We start from the raw sequence: 27,790 nt of genomic DNA on the forward strand, positions 1-27,790 counted from the left end.
TTTGTTGTTCCATTTATATATGCATTCACTGGTTGATTCTTGCATGTGTCCTGACTGGGGATAGAACCCTGATACCTTGATACAGTAGGACGATGCTCCAACCCAGTGGTCCCCAACCTTTTTTGGGCCACAGACTGGTTTAATGTCAGAAAATATTTTCATTGACCGGCCTTTAGGGTGGGACTGATAAATGTATCACGTGACCGAGACAAGCGTCAAGAGTGAGTCTTAGACGGATGTAACAGAGGGAATCTGGTCATTTTTAAAAAATAAAACATTGTTTAGACTTAAATATAAATAAAATGGAAATAATGTAAGTTATTTATTCTTTCTCTGCGGACCGGTACCAAATGGCCCACGGACCGGTTCCGGTCTGCAGCCCTGGGGTTGGGGGCCACTGCTCCAACCAACTGAGCCACATGAACAGAGAGCCTGATTTGTTATCTATAGTTGGTTTGATTAAATAGTCTTTCATTTTTTAGTGCTGTTAATCTCTTATTTTAAAGATAAAAGGATTTGTACATTCTAAAAAGAAGAAATATACCATAATACTGAAAACATTCATGTTAGCAGCTTCTGATAAAAAGAAGAAAAATATACCAATTTTAATTTACTACTGATTTTTACCAAACTTTAAAGCTTTAGTTTATGAAACAGGATCACAATTCCCTTCTCCAGTTACTAACACCCAGACTGTTCAAATTCCCAAAAGGGAAGTCCAAAATTTCATGCTGTAGTACAGTTCTTCCTCGCCATGTCGCAGTTCACTTTTTGTGGTCTCACTGTATTGCAGATTTTTAAGTTGTAGATATCTAATTTTGTATTGCTAATTTTTTGCTATATTGCAGGATTTTGTGATATATAGTTATTTTTTGTGTGTGACAGAGACAGAGAGAGGGACAGATAGGAACAGACAAGACAGGAAGGGAGAGAGATGAAAAGCACTAATTCTTTTTTGTGCACCTTAGTTGTTCACTGATTGCTTTCTCATAAGTGCCTTGACCTTGGGGGGGGGGTACAGCAGAGCGAGTGACCCCTGCTCAAGCCAGCAACCTTGGGCTCAACCTGGTGAGCTGTGCTCAAACCAGATGAGCTTGCGCTCAAGCTGGCGACCTCGAGGTTTCGAACCTGGGTCCTCCACTTCCCAGTCTGACACTATCCAGTGCGCCGCCTGATCAAGCTATAGGTATTTATAATATATATATTTATTATTTTAATTATTTTTGTGGTAAAATAAGCATTTTCTAGTCTAAAAAATTGAAAAGGTTTATAAGAGTGCGGGGAGGGTTTATAAAGCCTTAAAATTTATATAAATAATAAAATAAATATAAGGTCACTACTTCGTGGATTTTCGCCTATTGTGGGGGGTTTGGAACCTAACCCCCCACAATAGACGAAGGACCACTGTATTTCTTTTTTGTTTGTTTAGTGTTTATTTCATAATTATAAATTTAACTCTGCAATCCAGCTAAACGTGGAAGGGTTAAGAAAAGTGTGGAACCCCATGAATTGTGGTGTGGGCACGAAGATTAGAGAACATTCCAAGCAGATGGGGACAAAGGGGTGCTCTCCTAAGCTACAGAAGGAATGGTCTGGGGGTTAAGATAAAACACAAGTGGCCTGACCAGTGGTGGTGCAGTGGATAGAACATCAACCTGGGATGCTGAAGACCCAGGTTTGAAACCTCGAGGTCACCGTCTTATGCACAGGCTCTCCAGCTTGAGTGCGGGGCGGGGGGGGGGGGGGTGTTGCCGGGTTGAGTGTGGAATCATCAATATGATCCCAAGGTTGCTGGCTTGAGCCCAAAAGGTCGCTCACTTAAAGCCCATCATTGCTGGCTTGAGCACAGGGTCTCGTACTTGGCTTGAGCCCCTGGTCAAGGCATATATGAGAAAGCAATCAATAAACAGCTAAGGTGCAGCAACTACGAGTTGATGCTTCTCATCTCTCTCACTTCCTGTCTCTGTTTCACTAAAAAAAAAAAAAAAAAAAAAAAAGATAAAGCACGAGTGAAATTTATTAGAGTTGTCCACAGTCAGCAATGGTGATCTTTTTGCTGGTCTTGCCATTCTTGGACCCAAAGTGCTCCATGGCTTTCACAATACACATGCCGTCTTTCACCTGACCGAAGACCACGTGCTTGCCGTCCAGCCACTCAGTCTTGGCAGTGCAGATGAGAAACTGGGAGCCGTTTGTGTTGGGTCCCGTGTTCGCCATGGACAAGATGCCAGGCCCTGTATGCTTCAGGATGAAATTCTCATCATCAAATCTCTCCCCATAGATGGACCTGCCGCCTGTGCCGTTGTGGCGTGTAAAGTCACCACCCTGGCACATAAATCCGGGAATGATTTTGTGAAAGCAGGAACCTTTATAACCAAATCCCTTCTCCCCAGTGCTCAGAGCGCGAAAGTTTTCTGCCGTCTTTGGAACTTTGTCGGCAAACAGTTCAAAGGAGACGCGGCCCAAGGGCTTGCCGGCGATGGCGACGTCGAAGAAGACGATGGGGTTCGCCATGGCTGGGCACAGGCGGCTCTGGGACAGTGCTGTCTGCAAGGCGCTAGTGTTTCCCGAGTTAGCGTCTACAGCGTTCCTCTGCAAAGGGGCCAGGGTAACCCCAGCGTTCCTCTCTTCACTCTCAGAGCTATATAAATTATGCTTTTCGATATATTCGTGGACAAGATCTGGAACCAAGTAGCGGATGCTCTGGCCCCGGCGGAGCGCCCGCCGGATCTTGGTGGATGAGAGATCATTGGTTATCCATTCATTCACCAGGTGAATGTTGGTCCGGTGTTTCCACAGGACATCAGACTCATAGATGAATTTTTGAGCATCAGTGCCAAGCCGGTTAATACATATGAGCCCATAGTCTCTCACAATTTTGGCGATGTCCTCGCTCTTCCACAGGTTGGGGACACCAAAGGACTCTAGCACATCTGTCCCACACAGCAGCGTCACCTTGGGCACACCTAGGAGAGGAAGAAAACACTGCTTCATGGTTTCCTGTTCAATAACTCCCTGTATCAATATGAATGCATATGTGTTTTCCTAGAAAGAAGGTTCAGAGCTTTTATCAGATTCAGATTCTCAAAGGAGACCTAGGCCACCTCCAAGAAGAGAGTTGCTCAGGGTGCCTCTTACTCCCCACCCCCATCATCAGCTTACGCCAGGCATTTTCCAGGTACCCACACAGACTGAATAGAACATAAGAACAGAAAGGGGGCTTGCTCAGCTCTGGAACCTCATCATCTTCAGCCGGTAAGTTCTGGTAAAACATGCAGACCTTTTGTTTTAGGCACGAGAGATTTCTTCTGACTGAGTTCTGATCTTTGCTCAGCCCATTTCCTCTTCCGTCCAGGCACTGCTGGAGCAGGCGTGTCCTGCTGGTGATCACAGTGACTAGCCTCCAGCTTCTCTTGATGGTGTCTATAAAATGACAAAGCAGCAGAAGAGTCCTCTTTCTCACAATGCTCGACTAAAACGCCATCCCTCTGCAGGTGCCCAAGAGCCTCTGACCCAGTGTAACCACAGGTACATACAGTACCTGACCAGTCAGAATGGGTGCTGCCCAGGACACTGTAGTCCTGAGTCCTGGCTACCGGGAATGAAAGCAAGGAAAATCCTTACTATTCTAAGCTTTATGTATCTGTGTCACAACAACAAGAGTTAACATTATTATTATTATTATTATTATTATTATTTGTGCTTCTCATATGTGCCTTGACTGGGGAGTCCCAGCTGAGCCAGTGAACCCTTGCTTCAGCCGGTGACCTCGGGGTCTTAAACCTTGGTCCTCTACATCCCAGGCCAATGCTCTATCCATTGCACCACCGCCTGGTCAGGAGAGTTAACATTATTTATTATGTGCAAAGCACTCCATTAAACCCTTTGCATGGATTATTGGATTAAATGTGACAGCCCTCACATGCTGTCATGGAAGCAGCACACAAGACACAGATCTGTCCACGATCACGCATCATGGCTTCCCTTCCTTAACTGACCTGCCTCTCTCTTTCGTACCTCAGAAGATGGATGACAATGACATTATCTTACAGCTCTGCCCTTCTCAGTTGGGGCTCAGATAGGCTGGCAGGCTCTTTGGTGTAGATTCTCCAGCAGAGATACACACAGGGACAAGCATGCAGATATCTCAGAACGTGATGAAAGACCCAGAGGCTAAGGGACGGCCCCACCTGTTTCTGTGCCCCACAGCCATGTCATAACCTTACACCCTAGTGATAGTTACATGAGCCAACCCATTCCTGGAGAACTGACAAAGGTCATTCCCCTATAAATACCTGAGCACTGCCGCAGTCTCTACCCACTCCTTCTGAAGACTCTCCCAGGTGTCTACTTCCACCCAGAGTGAAGTCTTGGTGGCGAGTTCTGCCATGATGACTCGGTGGTGGGCGGAGATGAGTCCTTTCTTTTTATATGCATCGCCAACGGGAGAAATTATGCCTTTGGTAACTCTGTATTTTCCTGTTTAAAGAGTTAGGTTTGACATGAGGTACGACAAATTAGATTTTATGCACAGGAAATATGATCATCAATATGATTTTATAATCAAAGACTCCTTTTTTTAAAAACAGGAATTCGGGTTCATTCATTCAAAATTACAGTAAAATAGGCCTGACCTGTCATGGCGCAATGGATAAAGCATCGATCTGGAAATGCTGAGGTCACCGGTTCAGAACCCTGGGCTTGCCTGGTCAAGGCACATATGGGAGTTGATGCTTCCAGCTCCTCCCCCCCTTCTCTCTCTCTGTCTCTCTCTCTCCCTCTCTCTCTCCTCTCTAAAAATGAATAAATAAATAAAAAATTAAAAAAAATTACAGTAAAATAGATATAACATAGAACTGCCTTGTAAAACACATTAATCAAGTTTTATTGTCCATGTATAGTATAAAAATAACCCATTTCTCTCCAGCATCTGATATTACGAAGTTTTAAAATTTTTGTCTCTGCCCTGGCTGGTTGGCTCAGCGGTAGAGCGTCGGCCTGGCGTGCGGGGGACCTGGATTCGATTCCCGGCCAGGGCACATAGGAGAAGCGCCCATTTGCTTCTCCAACCCCCCCTCCTTCCTCTCTGTCTCTCTCTTCCCCTCCCGCAGCCAAGGCTCCATTGGAGCAAAAATGGCCTGGGCGCTGGGAATGGCTCCTTGGCCTCTGCCCCAGGCGCTAGAGTGGCTCTGGTCGTGGCAGAGCGATGCCCGGGAGGGGCAGAGCATCGCCCCCTGGTGGGCAGAGCGTCGCCCTGGTGGGTGTGTCGGGTGGATCCCGGTAGGGCGCATGCGGGAGTCTGTCTGACTGTCTCTCCCCGTTTCCAGCTTCAGAAAAATACAAAAAAAAAAAAAAAAAAAATTTTGTCTCTGTGATAGGCAAAATATATCTAAGTTTTAATTTTAGTTCCCTGGTTATTATTAAGTATGAGCACCTATCTATCAGCACACAGCACAATCACTTATACAACAAAATAAATCTTTTGTGTGTAGGGAAGGAGAGAACTTTCCTCGACCCTCTTAGAGGTCCCCAGCTGGGTCTGAAAATTAAACTGAGAAATATAGATTCTCCTTGGGGTGGTGGACACACAATGCAATATACAAATGATGTGTTGTTGAGTTGGACACCTAAAACCTATATGGTTTTATAGATCAATGTCACCCCATAAAGTCAATAAGAAAAAAAGATAGGCCTTGGCCGGTTAGCTCAGTGATAGAGCATTGGCCCAGCACCAGGTTTGATTCCTGGTCAGGGCACACAGAAGCATCTGCTTCTCTACCCCTCCCCCTCTCACTTCCCTCTTTCTCTCTCTCTTCCCCTTTTGTTCAATTGGAGCGAGCTGGCCCTGGGTACTGAGGATGGCTCCATAGCTCTGCCTCAGGCACTAAGAAGGGCTTGGTTGCTGAGCAATGGAGCAGTGCTTCAGATGGACAGAGTATCACCCGCTAGTGGGCTTGCCAGGTGGAACCTGGTTGGGCCACAAGCCAAAGTCTGTCTATCTACCTCCCCTCCTCTCACTGAAAAGAAAAGAAAAGAAGAGAAAGAAAGGAAAAGAAAGAGGGAGGAAAGGAGGGAGGGAGGGAGAGAGAGAGAGAAAAAGAAAGAGAGAGAGAAAGAAAGAGCGAGTCTGACCAGGTGGTGGTGCAGTGGATAGAGCATCGGACTGAGATGTGGAGAACACAGGTTCGAGACCCCAAGGTCGCCAGCTTGAGCGTGGGCTCATCTGGTTCAAGCAAGGGGTCACTCCGTCTGCTGTAGCTTCCTAGTCAAGGCACATATGAGAAATCAATCAATGAACAACTAAGGACCTGCAACGACAAATTGATGTTTCTCATCTCTCTCCCTTCCTGTCTGTATGTCCCTGTCTGTCCCTCTCTCTGACTCTCTCTGTCTCTGCCACACAAAAAAAAAAAAGAGAGAGAAGAGAAGAGAAAAGGAGAAAGAAAAGAAAAGAAAAGAAAAGAAAAGAAAAGAAAAGAAAAGAAAAGAAAAGAAAAGAAAAGAGAGAACACGACACGGGAACCTTCATAAGGAAGCAAAGATCCCAGGAAACAGTTAATCCTGAGGATTTTAATGCTAGGTTTGATGAAGAGCAGGCAGCCATGGAGAAACAGGACATGGCAAAGAGCATAAGGTGAGCAAGTGTAGTAAATTCAGGGAAATGTATTAAGGCCCGTTTATTCAGATTCTTCTTGGCATCCCTTTGTTTTCAGAGAAAAGGATGCTCCTTTCTTCTGGGTATAAGGAGGGCACCTCTCACATAAGGTTTTATGACCTGCTTTGGGGGAGGAGGGTGGGAAGGAGGTCAGAGTGACCTTGCTGATTCTGCAAGTTTCTCAAACTCCTTCAGCTTAGAACATCCTGTCACGGGGCCATATTTGGGAATAGTGTGTTCAGAACCCCACCGTTGTTCTTGGTTCCTGTTCCTACCTGTTCCGTCCATGTAGTCCTTGGCCAGTTCAAACAGCCTGAGGTGCATGTTGGTGATGGGATTAAAGGAACCACAAGCAAGGAGAACCACTTCCGTCTTCTCTGAATTTGCCATGCTAAGAATCTGAAGTTGTTAATCTAAGTGGAATACTCTGACACCTCCTTTGTGGGCGTGTGGAAAAAGAAAGGAAAGGAAAAAGAAAATCAGTTATAAGTCTTTTGACATCCTTTTGTGTTCTCATTCCAAAGAGATGGAATAAATATTTGGCTTCAATGACTATGCTACCCAAATGGCAAAAATGATCCTATTTCTCCTCTCTTCCTTTTCAGTGTAAATTTGCAGCTCCTACCATAAAAGATAGGGATCCCCTTCCCACTCTATGTGACTTGCTTGGGCCGAGAGGAGGCAGATGTGACAGTATGCCAGTTGAAGCTTTGCACACTTCCCCTTTCTTTTGGATTCCTGCCTCTGCTGCGAAGCAGGCCCAGGCTGGCCTGCTGGAGGACGGCAGAGCATGCAGAGAGCGCCAGGGCTCCTGCTGATAGGCAGCCCAGCACTGGTTATGTGGCTGAAGCCATACCAGACCAGCCAAACCAGAGCTGGCTCAGACACAATGGCAAGCCTGGGTGAGTGAGGTCAGCCCTGCCTGGCTCGGCTCAGCAAACCCACGAGCTGACCCTAGACTCATGAGCAAAAATGAATGTTTACTATTGTATGCTTCTGAAGTTTTGTGATTGCACTATTGGGGCCACAGTTAACTGGTACAATGATATTGTCATCATACTCTGGTTTCTCTTCAGATCGCATAAATCTTTTGCCTTTTACAATGATATTGTCATTTGCCAAATGCAACTCCCCAGCAACCTGTCCTTCCAAGCAGTCTTCTGCCTCTAAGTCAACACGATCCCATTATCACTTTCCACTGAATAATAGTTTACAATTTACAAACCTGCTTTTTTTTTTTATAATGAAGTATATTTCTCAAAAATTCTAAAGGAGCAAACCTGCTTTTCATATAACTTATTCCATTTGATATTTCCTTGTATCTAGTGAAGTTATGCAAGACATCTAATCTAAAACTTATTAGCCTGGTTAGTGGTGGCACAGTAGATAGAGCATCGACCTGGGATGTTGAGGTTGCTGGCTTAAATGTAGCCTCATCTGGCTTGAGCGTGGGGTTGCCAGCTTGAACATGGGATCATAGAAATGATCCCAAGGTCACTCACTGGCTCGGCTGGAGCTCCCCCTAGTCAAGGCACTCATGAGAAGCAATTCATGAACAACCAAGGTGATACAACTATGAGTTATGCTTCTCATCTCTCTCCCTTCCTGTCTGTCATTTGCCTCTCTCTCTCTTTCTAAAAACTTTTATTAAATGAATATAGATTGAGAAATCACAAGATGATAAAAGGTCCATGATGAAAACCAACGGTCATCAACCATATCTGCTCACCCACCCCTCCATCTAGCTGCCTGAAAGTGACCAGCTAACTCTTTTAGCTATTGCTTTTGGTAGATTCTACCATAATTCTATTATTATGTGTCTTTAATACTATTCCTTAATTTATCCACTGTAAAAAGTGCCAATTTGTTCTTTTCTTCTTCTTCTTTTTCAAGTGAGAGAAAGGGAGATAGAGAGACAGACTCCCACATAAGCTCCGACTGGGATCCACCTGGCAACCCCCATCTGGGGCTGATGCTGTGCCCATCTAGGGCCCATGCTCGCAAATGAGCTATTTTTAGTGCCTGAGGCGGAGGCTCCACAAAGCCATCCTCAGCACCCAGGGCCAATATGCTCAGATCAATCAAGCCATGGCTGAGGGAGCAGAAGGGGGCGGTGGAGAAGCAGAGAGTTGCTTCTCCTGTGTACCCTGACCGGGAATCAAACCTGGAACATCCACACACCAGACTGACGCTCTACCACTGAGCCAACAGCCAGGGCCAACAGTGCCAATTTATTTTTATGATTTGTAAGGATTAACCCTCATATACCACCACTCTACTGTCCCAAACTTACATACACACACACACACACACACATACACACACACACACACACAGTTTATCCCTAGTCTCTGCTGAAAATCTTCTTCTCCTAGAATTTTGAAGGCTCTACTTCTAGATTGTTGTGCTAATAGTGAAAAACCCAAAGTTACTTTCAAATCTGAATCCTCTAAATGTGACTTATTTTCCCTTGAAGCTTGTAAGATCTTTGTCCCAGTGTTCTGAAATTTTACAGTGACGTCCTCTAGTATGGTTCTATTTTCATCCACTGTGCTGGACACTGAACAGGCCCTTTTAAACAAAAGAGTAATAACCTTCAGTTCTGAAAAACACCCGTAAATTGTTTCACTCACAGTCTTTCGCTTCCCATTTTCTCTGTCCTCTTTTTAAATGCCTGTTATTTAGAGCTGAGGCACCTAGATTGGTCTTCTAATTTATTTCTTTTTTCCATTCAGCGAGAGAAGGGGAGGCAAAGACAGACTTCTACATGTGTCCCAACTGAGATTCAACCAGCAAGTTCCCTATCGAGCAATGCTCTACCCATTGGGAGCGTTGCTCCATTGCTCAGCAACCAAGCTCTTCTCAGCACCTGAGGCTGAGGCTATGGAGCCATCTTCAGTGCCTGGGGCCAACTTGCTCCAATTGAGCCATGGCTGCAGGAGGAAAAGAGAGAGAGAGAGAAGAGAGAGGGGGGAGAGGGAGAGGGAGAGAAGCGAGAGGGGGAAAGGTGGAAAAGCAGATGGGTGCTTCTCCTGTGCGCCCTGACCGGGAATTGAGCCCAGGACATTCACATGCCAGGCTGACACTCCATCACTAAGTCAACTGGCGAGGGCCTCTTCTAATTTTCTTATCATTTCTCTTTTATTTCCACCTCATGCTCTAATTTCTACACATCTCCAAATTCATCCTCCAATTCCTCTATTAAGCATCTCAACTTCTATTATACTCTCAATTTCTAAGACCTCTGCCCTCTGGGTGTTCCTTTTTTATGGTATTCTGGTCTTGGTCTTGTTTCACCAAGGTATTATTCCCTCTTATCTCTTTACCAACCCTTCAAAAAATAGCTGATGGGGAGTTCTGTGTGTGGAGGTACGGCTTTGCACAGTGGGAGTCACTCTACAGTAACCTGGCTGTCAATATGGGTAGGTCTCTCCACTGGACTGGTCAGATTCCACTGAGAAGTCTCATCCAATCTCCCACCTGTATAGCAGAATAGTTAGGGACCTACGGCCCCAGTACTGATGTGTGCTGGATGACCCTGGGTCGCCTGAGACCCAGGTCTCTTTTGTCCCAGTTTTTCTCAGTCTTAAAAATAATAGAGCCTGCCTGAGGACTGTGAGGATTAAATGGGGTAATACACCTAAAACTGCTCCTGGCAAGAAGCAAACACATTAGTATAGCTAATATAATGCACATTGCTATAGCTATTAACATTGCATATCATGTTGCTACTCTTTTTGTTCTATAGTTCAACTTTTTTTTTTTTTTGTGACGAGACAGAGAGAAACAGACAGACAGAGAGAGGGATAGGAACAGAAGACAGACAGGAAGAAAGAGCAATGAGAAGCATCAATTCTTTTTTTTTTTTAAAGGCAGTTCCATTTTTTTAAAATTTTTTATTTTATTTATTTTTAGAGAGGAGAGAGACAGAGAAGGAGAGAGAGGAGAGAGAGACAGAGAGAGAGAAGGGGGGAGGAGCTGGAAGCATCAACTCCCATATGTGCCTTGACCAGGCAAGCCCAGGGTTTTGAACCAGCGACCTCAGCATTTCCAGGTCGATGCTTTTTCCACTGCGCCACCACAGGTCAGGCCAGCATCAATTCTTTGTTGCAGCTTTCTCATATGTGCCTTAACTGGGGGGCTATAGCAGAGCGAGTGACCCATTGCTCAAGCCAGCGACCTTGGGCTCAATCCAGTGACCATGGGGTCATGTCTATGATCCCGCACTCAAGCTGGATGAGCCCGTGCTCAAGTCGGTGACTTTGGGGTTTCGAACCTGAGTCCTCTGCATCCCAGTCCAATGCTCTATCCCAGGGGTCGGGAACCTTTTTGGCTGAGAGAGCCAAGACCACCACATATTTTAAAATGTAATTCCATGAGAGCCATACAATGACCCATGTACATTACGCATTATCCAATAAAAATTTGGTGTTGTCCTGGAGGACAGCTGTGATTGGCTCCAAACACCTGCAACCATGAACATGAACGGTAGGAAATGAATGGATTGTAATACACGAGAATATTTTATATTTTTAATGTTTTTTTTATTTATTTGAGATTTGTCTGTGAGCCAGATGCAGCTATCAAAAGAGCCACATCTGGCTCACGAGCCATAGGTTCCCGACCCCTGCTCTATCCACTGTGCCACTGCCTGGTCAGGCTAGTTCAACTCTTTTTTTTTAACAGAGACAAAGAGTCAGAGAGAGGGATAGATAGGGACAGACAGAACAGACAGACAGGAATGGAGAGAGATGAGAAGCAACAATCATCAGTTTTTTGTTGTGGCATTTTAGTTGTTCATTGATTGCTTTCTCATACATGCCTTGACCATGGGGCTACAGCAGATGGAGTAACCCCTTGCTCAAGCCAGCGACCTTGGGTCCAAGCTGGTGAGCTTTTGCTCAAACTAGATGAGCCCGCGCTCAAGCTGGCAACCTCGGGGTCTTGAACCTGGGTCCTCTGCATCCCAGTCCTACGCTCTATCCACTGCGCCACCGCCTGGTCAGGCGTAGTTCAACTCTTTTTGATCTATGAAAACACCGGTATCAAATAGTTCAACCAAACAGTATTAACTTAATTGAATCTGTTTGTATTTTTTTTCCTGGAGGCTTCTTCTCCTGCAACTCTTTATGTAATCTGGACTGGACATCTCTAATCCTCTGTGCAGGTGTCATTCTTTTTTTTTTTTTTTTTAAGCGAGAGAGAGAAGACAGAGAAATAGGGACAGACGGGAAGGAAGAAAGATGAGAAACATCAACTCATAGTTGTGGCACCTTAGTTGTTCATTGATTGCTTTCTCATATGTGCTTTGATGGGGGGGGTTCCAGCTGAGCCAGTGACCCCTTGCTCAAGCCAGCAACCTTGGGCTCAAGCCAGTGACTTCTGGGCTCAAGCCAGCAACCATGGGGTCATGTCTATGATACCACGCTCAAGCAGGCAATCTCATGCTTAAGACAATAAGCCTGCACTCAAGCTGATGATTCTGGGGTTTCAAACCTGGGTTCTCAGTGTCCCAGGCTGATGCTCTATGCACTGCATCACCACCTAGTCAGGCTGGTGTCATTCTGAAATCTTTTTCATCTGTCTCCTGAGTTAGAGCCCCGATTAGTTAGAACCACAGCATTGACTTGCATGCTTTACTTTCTAATTTTTTCTGGAGCATATCCTCAAGTAGTTCAGTTGGTTAAAGCATTGTTCTTATATGCCAAGGTTGTGGGTTTGATCCCTGGCCAGGGCACATACAGGAATCAATAATGAATGCATAAACAAGTAGAACAACAAATTTATATTTCTCTCTCTCTCTCTCTCTTTTTCTTTCTCTCTCAAACCAATCAATAAAGAAATCCGGCCCTGGCAGATTGTCTCAGTGGTAGAGCGTCAGCCTGGCATGCAGGAGTCCCAGGTTCGATTCCCGGCCAGGGCACACAGGAGAAGCACCCATCTACTTCTCCACCCCTCCCCCTCTCCTTCCTCTCTGTCTCTCTCTTTCCCTCCCGCAGCCAAGGCTCCATTGGAGCAAAAGTTGGTCCAGGCACTGAGGATGGCTCCATGGCCTCTGCCTCAGGCGCTAGAATGGCTCTGGTTGCAACAGAGCGATGCCCCAGATGGGCAGAGCATCGCCCCCTGGTGAGCGTGCGGGGGGGATCCCTGTCGGGTGCATGCGGGAGTCTGTCTGACTGCCTCCCCATTTCCAACTTCAGAAAAAATACAAAAAAATAATAATAATAAAAAAAATAAATTAGAAAAGAAATCCGTATGAGGTTGATCTAATCACTCACTCTATGTCTTAAGTTTCCTCAAAACCAATTTCAGTTATTATGAGGACTGAATTCAAGGGTAACACAAGGCAAAGCACTTAGCATATTGCCTGGCACACTTAGCATAAATAGCAGCCATTACTTGTGAAGGAAGTGATACTGTTGCTGATGGTGATGCCACAGGATCCACTGGAAACGGCAAAACAATTAATAGACATGTGGTCCTCCCCAAATCCGCCCAGAGACCCAGATGACCAAACGTCCTTGGAGTGTGAAGAGATGAACAACAGAGCCATGACCAAGTTATCACTGAGGTTCTTTGTGGTCACCCTCAAATATGGCCACCAACCCTACGATGACACTGACAGAACCAATCTGTGTCACTGAAATTATTCACAGATAGAAGGAATATTGAGCTGATGATTGGGTCGATATATACTGAGAGCAATTGCTCATTAACTTCAGAGCACCTCTGCCCAACTTTGTGGCAAGGATGAACAAGAATCAACATGCAGCCCTGGCCGGGTAGCTCGGTCAGTTAGAGCATCATCCCGAAATGCCAAGGTCATGGGTTCAATCCCACTGTCCGGGCAGGTATAGGAAGCAACCAATGAATGCACAACTAAGTGGAACAATAAATGCATGTTTCTCTGTCTCTCTCTCTTTCTCTAAAATCAATCAATTCAAATTTTTAAAAAATTTTAACAAGAATCAATGCAAATTCCCAAGATCCCTCATGAATTGCAAGAAAAATAACGCCCATACAATTTGAACAAGGTTCAGTGTTTGTGTTCTGTAATGAATCAGGGACCAAACATCCTACAAGGGGCAAAAGAAGATAGGAAAGCCAATGACAAAGTCCTGGGCGCTTCAGTTTAAGTAGTTAGTGGGAACGGAAATGAGAAACATTTATTCAATAAATATTTGGGGCCTTCTCCAAACAAGGCACCCTGGTAGGGAGTGCAGGAACACTGCTGACCGCTGAAAGGAAACAAAGGAGAGAAGGCCCAGTGCCGCTCCACGTGGCACTGAAAAATGAGTTCATTGGGAAGAGTGACTTAAATGTCCTACCTTTCAATTCTCCCAAGGCTGAAACCAGAGTTCACTTGGGTCTTGTTTCCACCCATGCCCTCCCAATCCCCTACTCCCACCTGCCAATTCTCATACAAAGTACCTGTGGCATTATGGGGTGGGGGTGAATGCAACACGCCACAGCACCCTGGGCTCACAGGGAAATTAGGGCATCCTGCCAGCTACTCTCAAGGACCATGGTGGAGGGCTTAGGTACAGCTGGAGCCCAGTGCCAAATAGCCCTGCCCGTCTCTAGTTTAAGGTGCCATTCCCCAAGGGACATTGAGCTGTGACCTGGAAGAACAGTAAGGCTGAGATCAGGAGGTACTGGTTCCCAAGGGAGCCGCTGGCTGTACAGGGAAAGATGGAACAAAGAGCTTGGAGCCCCTCCCTGACCTATCTGGACAGAAGAGCTTAGGTTTCCGGATGCTCCCCAGGGGAAGGCTTGGGGAGGGGGCGCGGGAAGCTGATCTCTCGGCTTAAAGAAAGCTTTCTCCCTCGTCACATCCATGACCTGTCTCAAATATCTAGCTCAGTCCTATTAATTTACTGTGAATACAACCAGCCTGAGCTCAGCCTACACTTGAGACCCTCCAAGCCACAGAATAATTGAGTTCCTATCATAGGCCAGGGTGGCTTTAAGACTAGGACCTGTCCCTGCGGGAGAGCGCAGGGAAGGTGACGAGTGGGTGCAGTGGTCAGGCCACTCTAACAGGACTGTTTGGATCTTCCCTGCTTTGCTCCAGGTGCTCAAAGACCAGCATCACCATGATACACTACTGCCTGGCCCACACAGCCTATCGCTTGCGCTGCTGGCTGCCGAGTTCTCACCAGCTCAGGCTGTAAGTGTCCCTCCCCTGCCACCGTGACCTCCCCCCCCCAAAAGTCATTGCTTTCTGAGGTAGTCTTTTTTTTTTTTTTTACAGAGACAGAGTCAGAGAGAGGAATAGACAGGGACAGACAGACACAGGAACGGAGAGATGAGAAGCATCAATCATTAGTTTTTCGTTGTGCATTGCGACACCTTAGTTGTTCATTGATTGCTTTCTCATATGTGCCCGGCTGCGGGCCTTCAGCAAACCAAGTAACCCCTTGTTGGACCCAGCGACCTTCGGTTCAAGCTGGTGAGCTTTTGCTCAAACCAGATGAGCCCGCGCTCAAGCTGGCGACCTTGGGGTCTCAAACCTGGGTCCTCAGCATCCCAGTCCGACGCTCTATCCACTGCGCCACTGCCTAGTCAGGCTCTGAGGTAGTCTTGAAGTTTAAAATTTACTTTCCTTTCTTTTTTTTTTTTTTTTTTTTGGTATTTTTTTGAAGCTGGAAACAGGGAGGCAGACAGACTCTCGCATGCACCCGACCGGGATCCACCCGGCACGCCCACCAGGGGGCGATGCTCTGCCCATCCGGGCGTAGCTCTGTCGCAACCAGAGCCACTCTAGCGCCTGGGGCAGAGGCCAAGGAGCCATCCCCAGCGCCCACGCCATCTTTTGCTTCAATGGAGCCTCAGCTGCGGGAGGGGAAGAGAGAGACAGAGAGGAAGGAGAAGGGGAGGGTGGAGAAGCAGATGGGTGCCTCTCCTGTGTGCCCTGGCCGGGAATCGAACCGGGGACTTCCACACGCCAGGCTGACGCTCTACCACTGAGCCAACCGGCCAGGGCCTAAAATTTACTTTCAATTTTCAAGTTCAATTTCACTAACCTTCTCTGGTTTTAAAAACATGAATGTGTGTTAACGAAGCATTTTGTAAACATTAAGCCAGTTTTTAAAACATTAACTTTTTCAAAAAGAACAGCAATTATTTGGCTTGTTGCATTTCAGGATGCTATATTAGCTGACTTAAATAATGTGAGTGACTTGACAACCCTGGAATTTATACCTATGAAAAGAAGCTATTCCTTTTAAAACAGTAACTTTGAGCATGTAACTAGATTCTAATTATAACAATGTGCCATTGCTTTATATAGTTGGTGGGTATATTTTGTAATTGTCTATTTTTCTTGAGTATCTTCAAAGGGGACAAATCTGTCTTCGGAGGGGGTAAATCTGATTTCTACAAATCCCCTAAAGTCATTCAGTGCTAAACTCAATTAATAAAATAAATAATCAAAGTGACTGATAGAGTTTATGGTGAAAAAGAGAGAACTATTAGTTAATGAGGAAGATTTTCTTGTATGCACGTAAACTATATACATGTAACCTCAGAGTTTCAAAACTACTTGCGTGGCCCTGGCCGGTTGGTTCAGTGGTAGAGCGTTGGCCTGGCGTGCGGGAGTCCCGGGTTCGATTCCCGGCCAGGGCACATAGAAGAAGCGCCCATCTGCTTCTCCACCCCTCCCCCTCTCATTTCTCTCTGTCTCTCTCTTCCCCTCCCGCAGCCAAGGCTCCATTGGAGCAAAAGATGGCCCGGGCGCTGGGGATGGCTCCTTGGCCTCTGCCCCAGGCACTAGAGTGGCTCTGGTCGCAACAGAGCAACGCCCTGGATGGGCAGAGCATCACCCCCTAGTGGGCATGCCGGGTGGATCCCTGTCGGGCGCATGCAGGAGTCTGTCTGACTGCCTCCCCGTTTCCAGCTTCAGAAAAATACAAAAAAAAAAACAAAAAAGAAAACTACTTGCATAGTAACGGCAGACTTCAGTTGGTTGTTAAGTTGTGGTCAGGAGCTTAACCCTCAGTTTACAAATGATGCTCAATCTGAACCATCTGGCTGGAGATAGAGCAAACACTACATAGGAGCACAGTTAGGACTCTCTGACCTGGTTCAAATTCTAGTGCTACTTCTTACTACTAGGTGTTTGTTCTTGGACAAGACACTTCATCTGAGTCTGTTTCCTTATCTATAAACTGGGGAACCACAGTTCCACCTTCTGAGATGTATGCACACTAAGTGAGGAAATGCATATAAAAGATTTGGCACATTTGTTTATTGATTATAAATATTAATACTCATACTTGTGGATTTCCTTATAGCATTAATTCAATCATGATAAAGGAACCAAGGTTCTAAAGATTCGTTAGGGACCAGTATCAATAGTGCTTGTGAAATAATAGGAGCTGAATAAATGGCAGCTACTTTCAATATTTTCCTTTTTATTGAATTTACTGGGGTGTCGCTGTTTAATATTCTCATTGGAGTATTCTTAGACACAATTTTGCTCTAATGGGTTGGATCTCAATTCATCTTTGCTATGTTTAAAACTTTATCACTGTGATGTCACGTTATCCTGAAAACAGAACCTGACTTTGGTGTCTCAAAGCCATTTCATCACTAAACAGTAATGTGAACTGTAACCCACTGTGTCCCTCACAGCCAAGTGACAGTGTTCTTGTTGGCCATCACCACTCTGGTCCTCCAGTTTGATGTCCTGCTAAGGTAAGTCCTTTCATCTGCCAACCCCGCGCCTGGCAGCTGGGCATGCCTGTCTTACCCGCGGCGGGGGTTCAGGTGATCTTGGAGATTCATGTTTAACTGCAGCCTGCCCCACTGTGTCCGACCCTATTATTGTTGGCAAGTCACCTGCTTCCCCTCTTTGAGAAGTAAATTTAAAAAAAGTCTCCATACAGTGAGAATAACTGGATCTGGGCAGATTGAGTTTAATTTTTAATCAGTACTTATTTCTTCTAGTGTAAGAAGAGACAATGAAGGCACCGTTTCCATTTAAGTTTTCCCTAGAGACCAGCCCCAACAGCCGAGTATCAGCTGATGTCTGCAGGGCTGAGGATAGCACAGGCACACTCGACCACATTATGGCTTGATATGTTAGTTCAGATTCTACATTGGAAATCAGTGTTTGCAGGAAAAAGTCAGTCAGTTAATAACTTTCTTCTTGGGGCCCTGGCCGGTTTGTTCAGCTGGTTAAGAGCGTCATCGTGAAACAACAAGGTTGCGGGTTCAATCCCCAGTCAGGGCACACATGGAAAGTGGCCAGTGAGTGCACGACTGAGTGGAACGATAAATGAATGCTTCCCTTCCTCCTCTCCTCTTTCTCCCTTCCTCTCTTTGTGTCTCTGAAAATAAAAAAGAAATTAAGCCCTGGCTGGATAGCTTGGTCGGTTGGAGAGTCCTCCAAGAGCTGGATGTTGCTGGCTGGATTCCATGGTCAGAACACACACAGGAGCAGCTCCTGTTCCTGTCTCTCTCTCTCTCTCAAAATAAATAAATAAGTAAATACAAACAAACAAACAACACCCCCCCCCGCAACTTTCTCATTGGGCAAATGAAGCAAATGCAATTTGGTACATTCAAAATAAAAAACTGCAGTTCTAAGAACATTGACATTCTAAAAGTACCTGAAAGCTGAGAATCCCCTTAAGTGACAGAGAAGGAAATTGCGACATGCTGTGATCAGCCCGCTTCAAACTTGCCGGTTCTACAACAGGAGGTTTGTGTGCAGCGAAGCATATTTCCTTCCTCCAGAGGCTGGAATTTCCACAAAATATTGTTCGCCAAAATAGCAAATTAACATGAATGAGAAAAATGGCAAACTTCACTTGTCCACCGATTATGAATATCAACAACTCTTAATACTGCCGGTGGGCGGTTATACAGCATTGATTTGCAGCCATGCTAAAGAAACCAGGGTTCTTCAGAGAGTTCGCAGAGCCAAATGAACCTAGTGCCAGATTAGGATTAGAATTCAAGGGCTGCAGTGCCTCCTGCTGCTGTGCTTAAAGTGGATTTCTTCTAATAAGTAACAAATTCTTTTTATTTTTAATTCAGTGAGAGGAGAAGACACAAAGACAGATTCCCACATGCACCCTGACCAGGATCCACCCACCAAGCCAACTAGGGGGCGATGATCTGTCCATCTGGGGTCGCTGCTCCATTGCGTAGCAACCGAGCTCTTCTTAGTGCCTGAGGCAGAGGCCATGGAGCCATCCTCAGCACCCTGGGCCAACTCGCTCCAATCAAGCCATGGCTACAGGAGGGGAGGAGGAAAAGAAGAGAGGGAGAGAGGAGGAGTGGGGGGGAGAGAGAGAGAGAGAGAGAGAGAGAGAGAGAAAGAGAGAAGCAAGAGGGGGAGGGGTGGAGAAGTAGATGGGTGCTTCTCCTGTGTGCCCTGACCAGGAATCAAACCTGGGATGTCCACATGCCAGGCAGACTCTCTACCACTGAGCCAACTGGCCAGGGCCATAAGTAACAAATTAATGTGTAACCCAGTACATGCATTTTCAGGCCCACATCTTCTCGGTACTGCAGCCAACCTCTCCTTAACAACTTGGTCGGTAATATCATCTTTACTTTCTTCACCATTGGTAAGTGTACAGTCGCGCTCCCAAGCACTTAGTGTTTATTTACTAAATGGGTAGGGCAGGAATTCCCACTTTCAGGAGCTCACAAACTGGAATTTAAGAAAAAAATATCACATTTAAAATTCAGGTGAAGAAAAAATTTTAAACTTTCTTTGTCATGTTTTTTAGTTGTTCTAAGATTTTAATATGCAATGGAATTAAGTTTAAATACAAATATTTCATGTTGGTGTTATAAAATTCCTTACAGTTCTATCAGAGGGAGGCCCATCATTCAACCCACACCACCACCAGCTACTCAGCCCCTCTGGGCTTCCCTTTCCTCATTTATAAAATTCAAGTAATGCCTGCCTTGCAGTTCTGCTGTCAGGTTTAAATGAGACAATGAAGAGGTTATTCCAAAAACAGTCACAGTTACTATCACTGGCCTTGCCAATACCACAACCTGTCAAAGGCACACCTGAGCCAGGCTCGATTCTGAGCATCTCTGTTCAGAAGCCGGGAAACACTTCCTGTTGAGGTTGGCCTTCAAGAATGTATCCCGGAGTTGATTGAGCCCGAGAAGCTGACGCTGCCCTGCTGTCCTTGCAGGTTTTGCTGTGCTGCTTACTAACTTGGAACCCGTCCCACGGGCACTACAGAGGATGTTTTCTGCATTCGGTGTGGGGTCCTTCGGGGAAGGAGTCTGCACCATGGTGTTAACAGTTTTGGCAGCTGACTGCGTAGGCTTTTAAATACTGAATTTCTTTTTTTTTTTTTTTTTTTACTGAGACAGAGAGAGTCAGAGAGAGGGACAGAGACAGATAGACAGGAAGAGAGAGAGATGAGAAGCATCAATCATCAGTTTTTCATTGCAACACCTTAGTTGTTCATTGATTGCCTTCTCATATGTGCCTTGACCGGGGGGCTACAGCAGACTGAGTAACCCCTTGCTCAAGCCAGCGACCTTGGGTCCAAGCTGGTGAGTTTTTGCTCAAACCAGATGAGCCCGCGCTTAAGCTGGCGACCTCTGGTCTCGAACCTGGGTCCTCCACATCCCAGTCCGACGCTGTATCCACTGCGCCACCGCCTGGTCAGGCTAAATACTGAATTTCTAAAGGCTCATCCTAATCTGAAGCTTGGTTGTATACAATACACCATTAGTCTTTGATATTTATTTTCTACTTACACTAAAAATAGAGGTGTGTGGAGATTGAATTCCTAGTTAGACATTGGCCACAGTTAAACATTTCACCAGGGAAAGTTAAAATAATTCCATGAGTGGTTTTTCTTTTTGTACATGAATTCCTCTTGGCTAGAATTTTTTTAAAAAAATTTAAGTTATCATTCAACACTGGGACTGTTGGACTAGGTGTGGCACCTTAAGCAGCGAGCCTTCCATCTCTTGCTAAATTGGTGCCTTTGTTTAGATCCTTGTGGCAAAAACATGTAAAATATATGTTCCAGTTACAAGACAAGTATTCTTCACAGAGCTTTTTCCCTCCTAAATACAGGAAAAAACGACTCCTGAACTGTACTACTTGTCTGTGCTGCTATCAGTGAGCTGCTTGGTTTCTACAGGTAAGAAGGAAGCTTCCCAAGTAACCTCTCTTCGTCAAAGGGTTATCAGTCCTTCGAGGGAAGTGACTGCCCAGCTAGGACTGTTACATTGCAAGGGGAAGTCCGAGAAGCTAAGGAGTCTGGAAAGCAAGAGGGAAAGTAGAAAGGGTTAGAATGGGATATAGAAAGCCATCCTTCGCCCGTTACTTCTACTCCATTTACCCAGATCCCCTTCTCCATCCTACAGTGCTGTTCTCAGGCCTGGGGCTGCTCTGGCTGACCAGTGTGACCTGCGCAGGACCAGATGCTAAACCCACAGCCTGAGGCTGGCATTGCCCTGCAGCTCTCCTGCCTCACACAGATGTCCCCAGCAGGTGGAGGCTGTGCCAGCAGCACCACGCCTGACCAATGCCAGCAAGCACGTGACCATCTCCCACCCTGCTGCTCGGAGATGAAACAGTCAGCTGGACATCAGAGCTGCAACAACAGGAAGCACATCAAAACCAGAAGAAAGTTGCCCTTTAAGTATTAACGAGCACTGATAATGGATAAAAAGTAGTTCAACCAAAATCACCCCAAATAAGGATCTCCTATTAAATACTTTCTAGATCATTCTGAACCTCCTTTTTGGTTTCAATAAAGTTTGTAACATCAGCAGGATGGTTGCTATAGAAATAAGTATTGCAAAAGAAGAAGTAAAACATAAATCTTAGTAATGAACAAAAGTTCACTTTCAACAGAACAGTGATTCAGATTGTGTATTTGAACAAGGTCAATTTACTGCTTCTTTTAAAATGCAGTGAGCCTGACCAGGTGGTGGTGCAGCGGATAGAGTGTCAACCTGGGATGCAGAAGACCCAGGTTCAAAACCCTGAGGTTGCCAGCTTGAACATGAAATCATAGACATAACATCATGGTTGCTGGCTTGAGCCCAAGGTCACTGGCTTTGGGGTCAGTGGCTTGGCTGGAGCCCCTGGTCAAGGCATATATGAGAAGCAATTAATGAACAACTAAAGTGCTGCAGCTTAAAGTAGGTGCTTCTCATCTCTCTCCTTTTCTGTCTGTCTCGCTCACTAAAATAAATAAATAAATAAAAAGATAAACCTGGAGCATCTCACAATGCTAAAAAAAGTTAGTGCTCAAAATAAAATAAAATAAAATGCAGCAGGATATTTTAGAGTAAAAATAATCACAATGTCCTCCATACAGGCTACAACAATCTTTTGCATGACAATCAATTATTATCTAGAAAATAGCCAAGCATCGCACATGATATTTTGTCTCCTTTTCCTGTGTATTCACAGGTTCTAAGGTATTTTGGGCTGGACCTAGTTACTCACAGATGCTCTTAACGTCTTAAGGAAGTGGAGACAACACTATTTCTTGAGGAAAAGAGCAGTGCCCATTGGCAGGGGAACAAATTCAATATAAACATTTCCCAACACATCTATGACAGGCACAGACCTTCACAGTAGAAATAATTGTTTCCATCTGTTTCTCAGTGCAGGTGGGATCTGCTGGAGGGGAAGTTGCTTAAATACACTATCTACCAGATGGCACTTTCTAGCACCTTCCACATCCCAGACATAATGCTAAAACTTAGGAATTAGAAACTTGAGTAAAAAAAAGAAAGAAAAAAACCTGAGGAATGCATACATTAACAATGAAATCCCTTGAAATAGTTCTACTTTGATTAACAGAAACTTTTAATCTTTTTTATTATTATTATTCATTTTAGAGAAGAGAGGGAGAGACAGAGAGAGAGAAGGGGGGAGGAGCTGGAAGCAGCCCAGGTTTCCAACCAGCGACCTCAGCATTTCCAGGTCGACGCTTTATCCACTGTGCCACCACAGGTCAGGCCAGAAACTATTTTAAAACAGCAGCCTTTTACATTCTCTAGACTTCATTAACCAAATATTGACAAATCAGATAAACATCAACTTATCTCAAGATAGTATTTTTATCAAAAGTTTTTTTTTTTTGGCCCTGGATGAACGGGTGGCTCAGTTAGTTAGAGCATTGTCCCAATGTGCCAAGGTTATAGGTTTGAACCCCAGTCAGGGCACACACAAGAATCAACCAATGAATGCATAAATAAGTGGAAGAACAAATTGATGTTTTTTCTCTTTTTCTCTCTCTCTAAAATCAATCAATTGAAAAAAATTTTTAAGTTACATTTTCTATCTTGCCTGCCACCAAACCCAATCTCCTTGAAGATCTCAACATGATGACAACCCCATCTCTCTCTCTGCTAAGGCGAATACCTCAAATCATCCTTACTTGTTTTTTTTACACCCTTTCATGAAATCCTAATAACTCCACCTTCAAAATATATGCAGAATCCAACCACTTTTCACTATTGAGAAGTCTTTTAATTGTTTCTAAATCCAAGAGGCTGCTTCTTAAGACCAAGACTACACAGTATTTCTGTATCTTGAAATTATGCAACATTCTTAACATACCTTCACAAAATGAAATTACGTTTCTTAATTGATAAGCGTAACGTGAAGCATAATTTAAACCAGCACTTTAATACCTAACCATTTACTTTTATGGTTTTACCATTTCCTACAAAACCAAATCTAGTTTCACCACTTAATTTCACCAATAAACACTTATTTTATGCTATTGATATCTTAAGATATATAAATTATGCTTTTATTGGAAATTATTAAATTCTAAAATACTATTTTTGTTGTTCCACTTATTTATGCATTCATTGATTGATTCTTGTATGTGCCCTGACCAGGAATCAAACCTGAAAACCTTGGTGTATCAGGAGGATGCTCTAACCAACTGAGCTATCTAGCCAGGGCTCTAAACTGTTATTTTTTTTTAGCTGCCTCATAATTCAGATAGCCATAATCAACAATTCTCCCTCACAAGCTACCAGAATTCTCTGTAATGACACCTTTGCTCAGATGGGAAGGAACTTTTGATGAGCAACTATTTTGTGGAGGATGCTTTGTTTTAGAGGATCTTAATCTGGAGCCTGGGCTTCAGGGTTATAATGTCTCCTAAATTATAAGCAAACTGTTAAGTATGTATACATACAAGCAGCTTTCTGGAAAAATGTCAAGGAATGTTTGAGAAACTAAAAACATCAAGCATTAAACTCATTGAATTTACTATAAGAATAAAATATAAAATAAATAAATAAATAAATAAATAAATAAAATAAAATATAGTACTTGCCTGACTGGTGGTGGCACAATGGGTAGAGCATCAACCTGGGATGCTGAGTACCCAGGTTCGAAACCCGGAGGTTGCCAGCTTGAATGTGACAAATGATCCCAAGGTAGCTGGCTTGAGCCCAAGGTCACTGGCTTAAGCAAGGGGTAACAGGATCTGCTGCAGCCCCCTGGTCAAGGCCCATATGAGAAGCAATCAACGAATGACTAAGGTGCCGCAACTACAAGTTGATGCCTCTCATCTCTTTCTTCCTGTCTGTCTCTCAAAAAGAGAGAGAGAGAGAGAGAGAGACAGACAGACAGACAGACAGACTGACTACCTTTTAAAAAATTATTCAGTGAGAGGAGGGGAGGCAGAAAGACAGACTCCCACATATGCACTGACTGGAATCCAACCGGCAAGCCCAATAGGGGGCATTGCTCCTTTGTTCAGCAACTGAGCTCTGAGTGCCTGAGGTAGAGGCCACAGAACCATCCTCAGTGCCCAGGGCCAACTTGCTCCAATTGAGCCATGGCTGCAGGAGGGGAAGAGAGAGAGAAAAGAGAAGCAAGAGGAGGAGGGATGGAGAAGCAGATGGGCGCCTCTCCTGGGTGCCCTGACCAGGAACTGAACCCGAGACATCCACATGACAGGCCAATGCTCTACCACTGAGCCAACTAGCCAGGGACGACAGACTACTGTTTTATAGGTATTGAATTGGAGGCACATACAGGAAATCCAAGTGGAGAGTGCTGGTAGGCAGACAGAAATAGACTAGAACCAAGCAATAAAACCCAGAGATACTGAACACTATCTTTTATCTAATATGCTTCTCACTGAATGGCAATACATTTGCTCATTCTCTTTGGATGGGCCTGTTCCTTTTAAATACATATACATACAATTATGCTTATTTAACTAAAATGATGATGATAGTAACATTGAGTTCTTCCTGTGTGCCAAGCAGTATGCTAAACATGCATGTAATCCTTACAAGACTCCAGTGAAGTAGGCACTGTCAATGTAAGAAACAACCAAACCTGTAGAAAATTTTTATGAGTTTATTTGAGCCAAACTGAGGACAACCACCAGAAAGCAAACTCTGAACGGACTGAGAAAATGCTCTGGAGGATAGCAGTTTTCCCGCTTATTTTATACATTAGAATCCAAGCAACAGACATAAAGGGGCAGGGGGTTACATGAAATTCATTGGCGACAGATTAGGAAGGCAGGGAAATTTCTGAGATTGAAGGTTAAAACAGAGAGACACATACATTTCTTTTACATTAGTGGGTACAGGATTGCTAACAATGAACATTTACAGCACACAGAGATGGTATTTGGGGAACAAGAAAGCAATGGGAGGGGGTCTGTGGTTTTGTGCTCTGGTGCAGTGGGTGTTCCCTGAAGGGTCTGGAAAAGGAGATTACTCTGACATTTTAAAGGTATGCTAAAAAGACAAAAGACAGGCTCACTTAAGGTAACGACTGACCTTTGTCACGGAAGCTACAGGCCTAGGATGTGATTGCCCACCATCATCCACTTTCAGTTAAGAATTTTTATGTCCAGACCATCCTGTGAGGTTACTTTCAGTTTCTGAGTTTGTAGGCCTGCTACACTGGCCTCCCCTGAGCTTGTCCAGTTTATTAAGTGGCCCCCTTTTGTCCACAGTCTGTGAATTATTTTTGTCCCTTTTAACAGAGGAGGAAACTGAAGCTGAAAGAGGCTGATTAACTTGCTCAAGATCTCACAGCTCATTTAACAACCTTGACTCTGATTAAAAGTTCATGCTCTTAACCACTACACAATACTTAAGAGTGCTATTCTCTACTAGCCGACATTTGAGAGACCCATGTGTTCAGAGAGCCTTTGGTTCATGGTACTACTTGTTAGTCACTCAAGGTTCATCTGCCCAGGCATTTTCCCTACCTAGTTGGAGCAACTTGCACTCTCTAGGTTCCCATCCCAAGTCCAAGTTTCTAAATTCCTCCAGCTGCCAAGTAGTATTTATAGGGATGCCTCATTCAATTGTGCTTTGCTTTATTGTGCTTCACAGGTATTGCATGTTTTCGCTTTCTTTTTCAAATTCAAAGCAAGCCCCCCTGCCCCACTTTATTGTGACACTCAAGTACGGTGGTCTGGAACTGAACCACAATATTTCTGAGATATACCTGTATCTGGTTTCCCAGTAATGGCTCCAGTTCTGGAGTAATTTCCCCCAGTGCTCTCTCTTCCCATGACCACCTACCTAATATATCACTCCTCTTTTTTCCATTTATTCTTCCCCATTCCAAGGGCTTGGATTCTATTTCTGCTGTAGAACTGGAACCCAAACCAATTTCTCTTACCTATGTACTAGGAATATATTCTCCATTAACTCTAAACAAGGACCCAAAGGTATGTAAGAACGCTCAGCACAGACTGCTGGGTCAGATCAAGTCACTGAGAAAGAAGAACAGGCAAGTACAATGCATGTCTGATGAGGACTTTCCTCCACAGCTTCAAGGTTGCACACACCAAAACCAACACAAATGTCTGAATAGAACACTGTATCATGTCAAAGTTAGGGGAAGTACACAGTGAGCAAATGTTTATTCAGCAATTTCTTCAAATGGTGAAAGAAGAAAATGTATTTTCCAGTTTTGCTTTGTTTGGCTCAGATCCTAACTATGTGTCATCAAAAGTTCCATATTACTCAAAATGTTGGTACTTCCGCATATATTCACATACCAAAAATTATGATAATTACATTAACCAGCACTTCTACAAAGGACATTCTGTGATTTTGAAGCGTTTTGCAGGGCAGACCATTGAACTATTCCAACCAGTGTCAACGTTTTGTTTTTTAATCCACACTTTCCTTTTCTTTTCAATTACATTTGACATTCAATATTATATTAGTTTCAGGTATACAGCATAGTGGTTAGACATTTAAATAACTTATAAAGTGGCCCCCACAATAAATCTACTAACCACCTGGCACTACATATAGTTATTATAATATGGTTGACTGTATTCCTTATGCTTTACTTTACACCCTCATCAACAGTCTTTTCTAAGTTGGGCTAGAACAGTGGTTTCACATCCAAATTGTAACTCTGAAATACAATTTATGGTTATAAGTGAGGAATTCTACCATCAGACAGAACTGACAGAAATAATTCATCCTCGTTGTTCTGTGGTAATTTCAGTTGGCAGTTTGTTCTGGGCATCTGAAAAAGAACTAGCTTTAAAGACAACACCTCCATTTTGCAGGACACCTTACTGACTCTTCAAAGAAATAGGCTGAGAACACCAGAAAGGTTTCCATATTATTCCTGAGTAATTTTTCAAGTGCTGCCCAACAGCTTGTTGTCTTTTTCTCAAGGGGCGCTGAGTGTCAAACCGTTTCTGGGAAGGGGCAACATTTCGGAGGTAAGCAAGTCCTTCAGAACACCCCGCCTCCCCTACCTCTACTAGGTTCAAGAAGCCCCTTCTAGGTAGAGGAACCTTTTTCCCCCAGGGGGAATTCACCAGTTCTAAAGGCCAGAGGCAAATTTACCGAGGTTTTGGTTTCCCAGAAAGGTCAAGATTCCTCGCCCGAAACTTGAATATGACCTTGCCTCGGCAACCGTTGTACTTGACCCTCAGAGACTCCACCATGTTAAACTCCCCTAAATTTGCCCAAAAAGGGGGGGGGGATCCTGGGCTGGCTTCCCGTCTGAGACACAGGTTCCTCGGGGACTCAAAGTAGGTACTCACCACGTCCTCAGTGCAAACCGGCCCGAATCCTCCGAGAGATGATCCGCCGCCCGATTGTCAGAAAGGGGAACACCCGCGGCCGCACCCTCATTGGCTCCAGGAGGCCGGA

At 44.6% G+C, this 27,790-nt stretch overlaps 1 protein-coding gene across 1 annotated transcript; it reads right to left on the reverse strand.

Moving 5' to 3' along the window:
• On the reverse strand, positions 1-27,776 carry NMNAT1 (nicotinamide nucleotide adenylyltransferase 1). Its single transcript, XM_066270514.1, has 5 exons — positions 27,682-27,776; positions 6,931-7,101; positions 4,296-4,479; positions 3,281-3,423; positions 1-2,966 (listed from the first exon to the last, which is right to left on the reverse strand). The coding sequence occupies exons 2-5, from the start codon at positions 7,043-7,045 to the stop codon at positions 2,020-2,022; spliced, it is 1,389 nt and encodes a 462-aa protein (XP_066126611.1). The 5' UTR covers positions 7,046-7,101; positions 27,682-27,776; the 3' UTR covers positions 1-2,019.
• Positions 27,777-27,790: the final 14 nt, after the last annotated feature.

The sequence above is a fragment of the Saccopteryx bilineata genome, chromosome 3 (assembly GCF_036850765.1).
Source record: "Saccopteryx bilineata isolate mSacBil1 chromosome 3, mSacBil1_pri_phased_curated, whole genome shotgun sequence".
In the NCBI taxonomy this organism is placed as follows: domain Eukaryota; kingdom Metazoa; phylum Chordata; class Mammalia; order Chiroptera; family Emballonuridae; genus Saccopteryx; species Saccopteryx bilineata.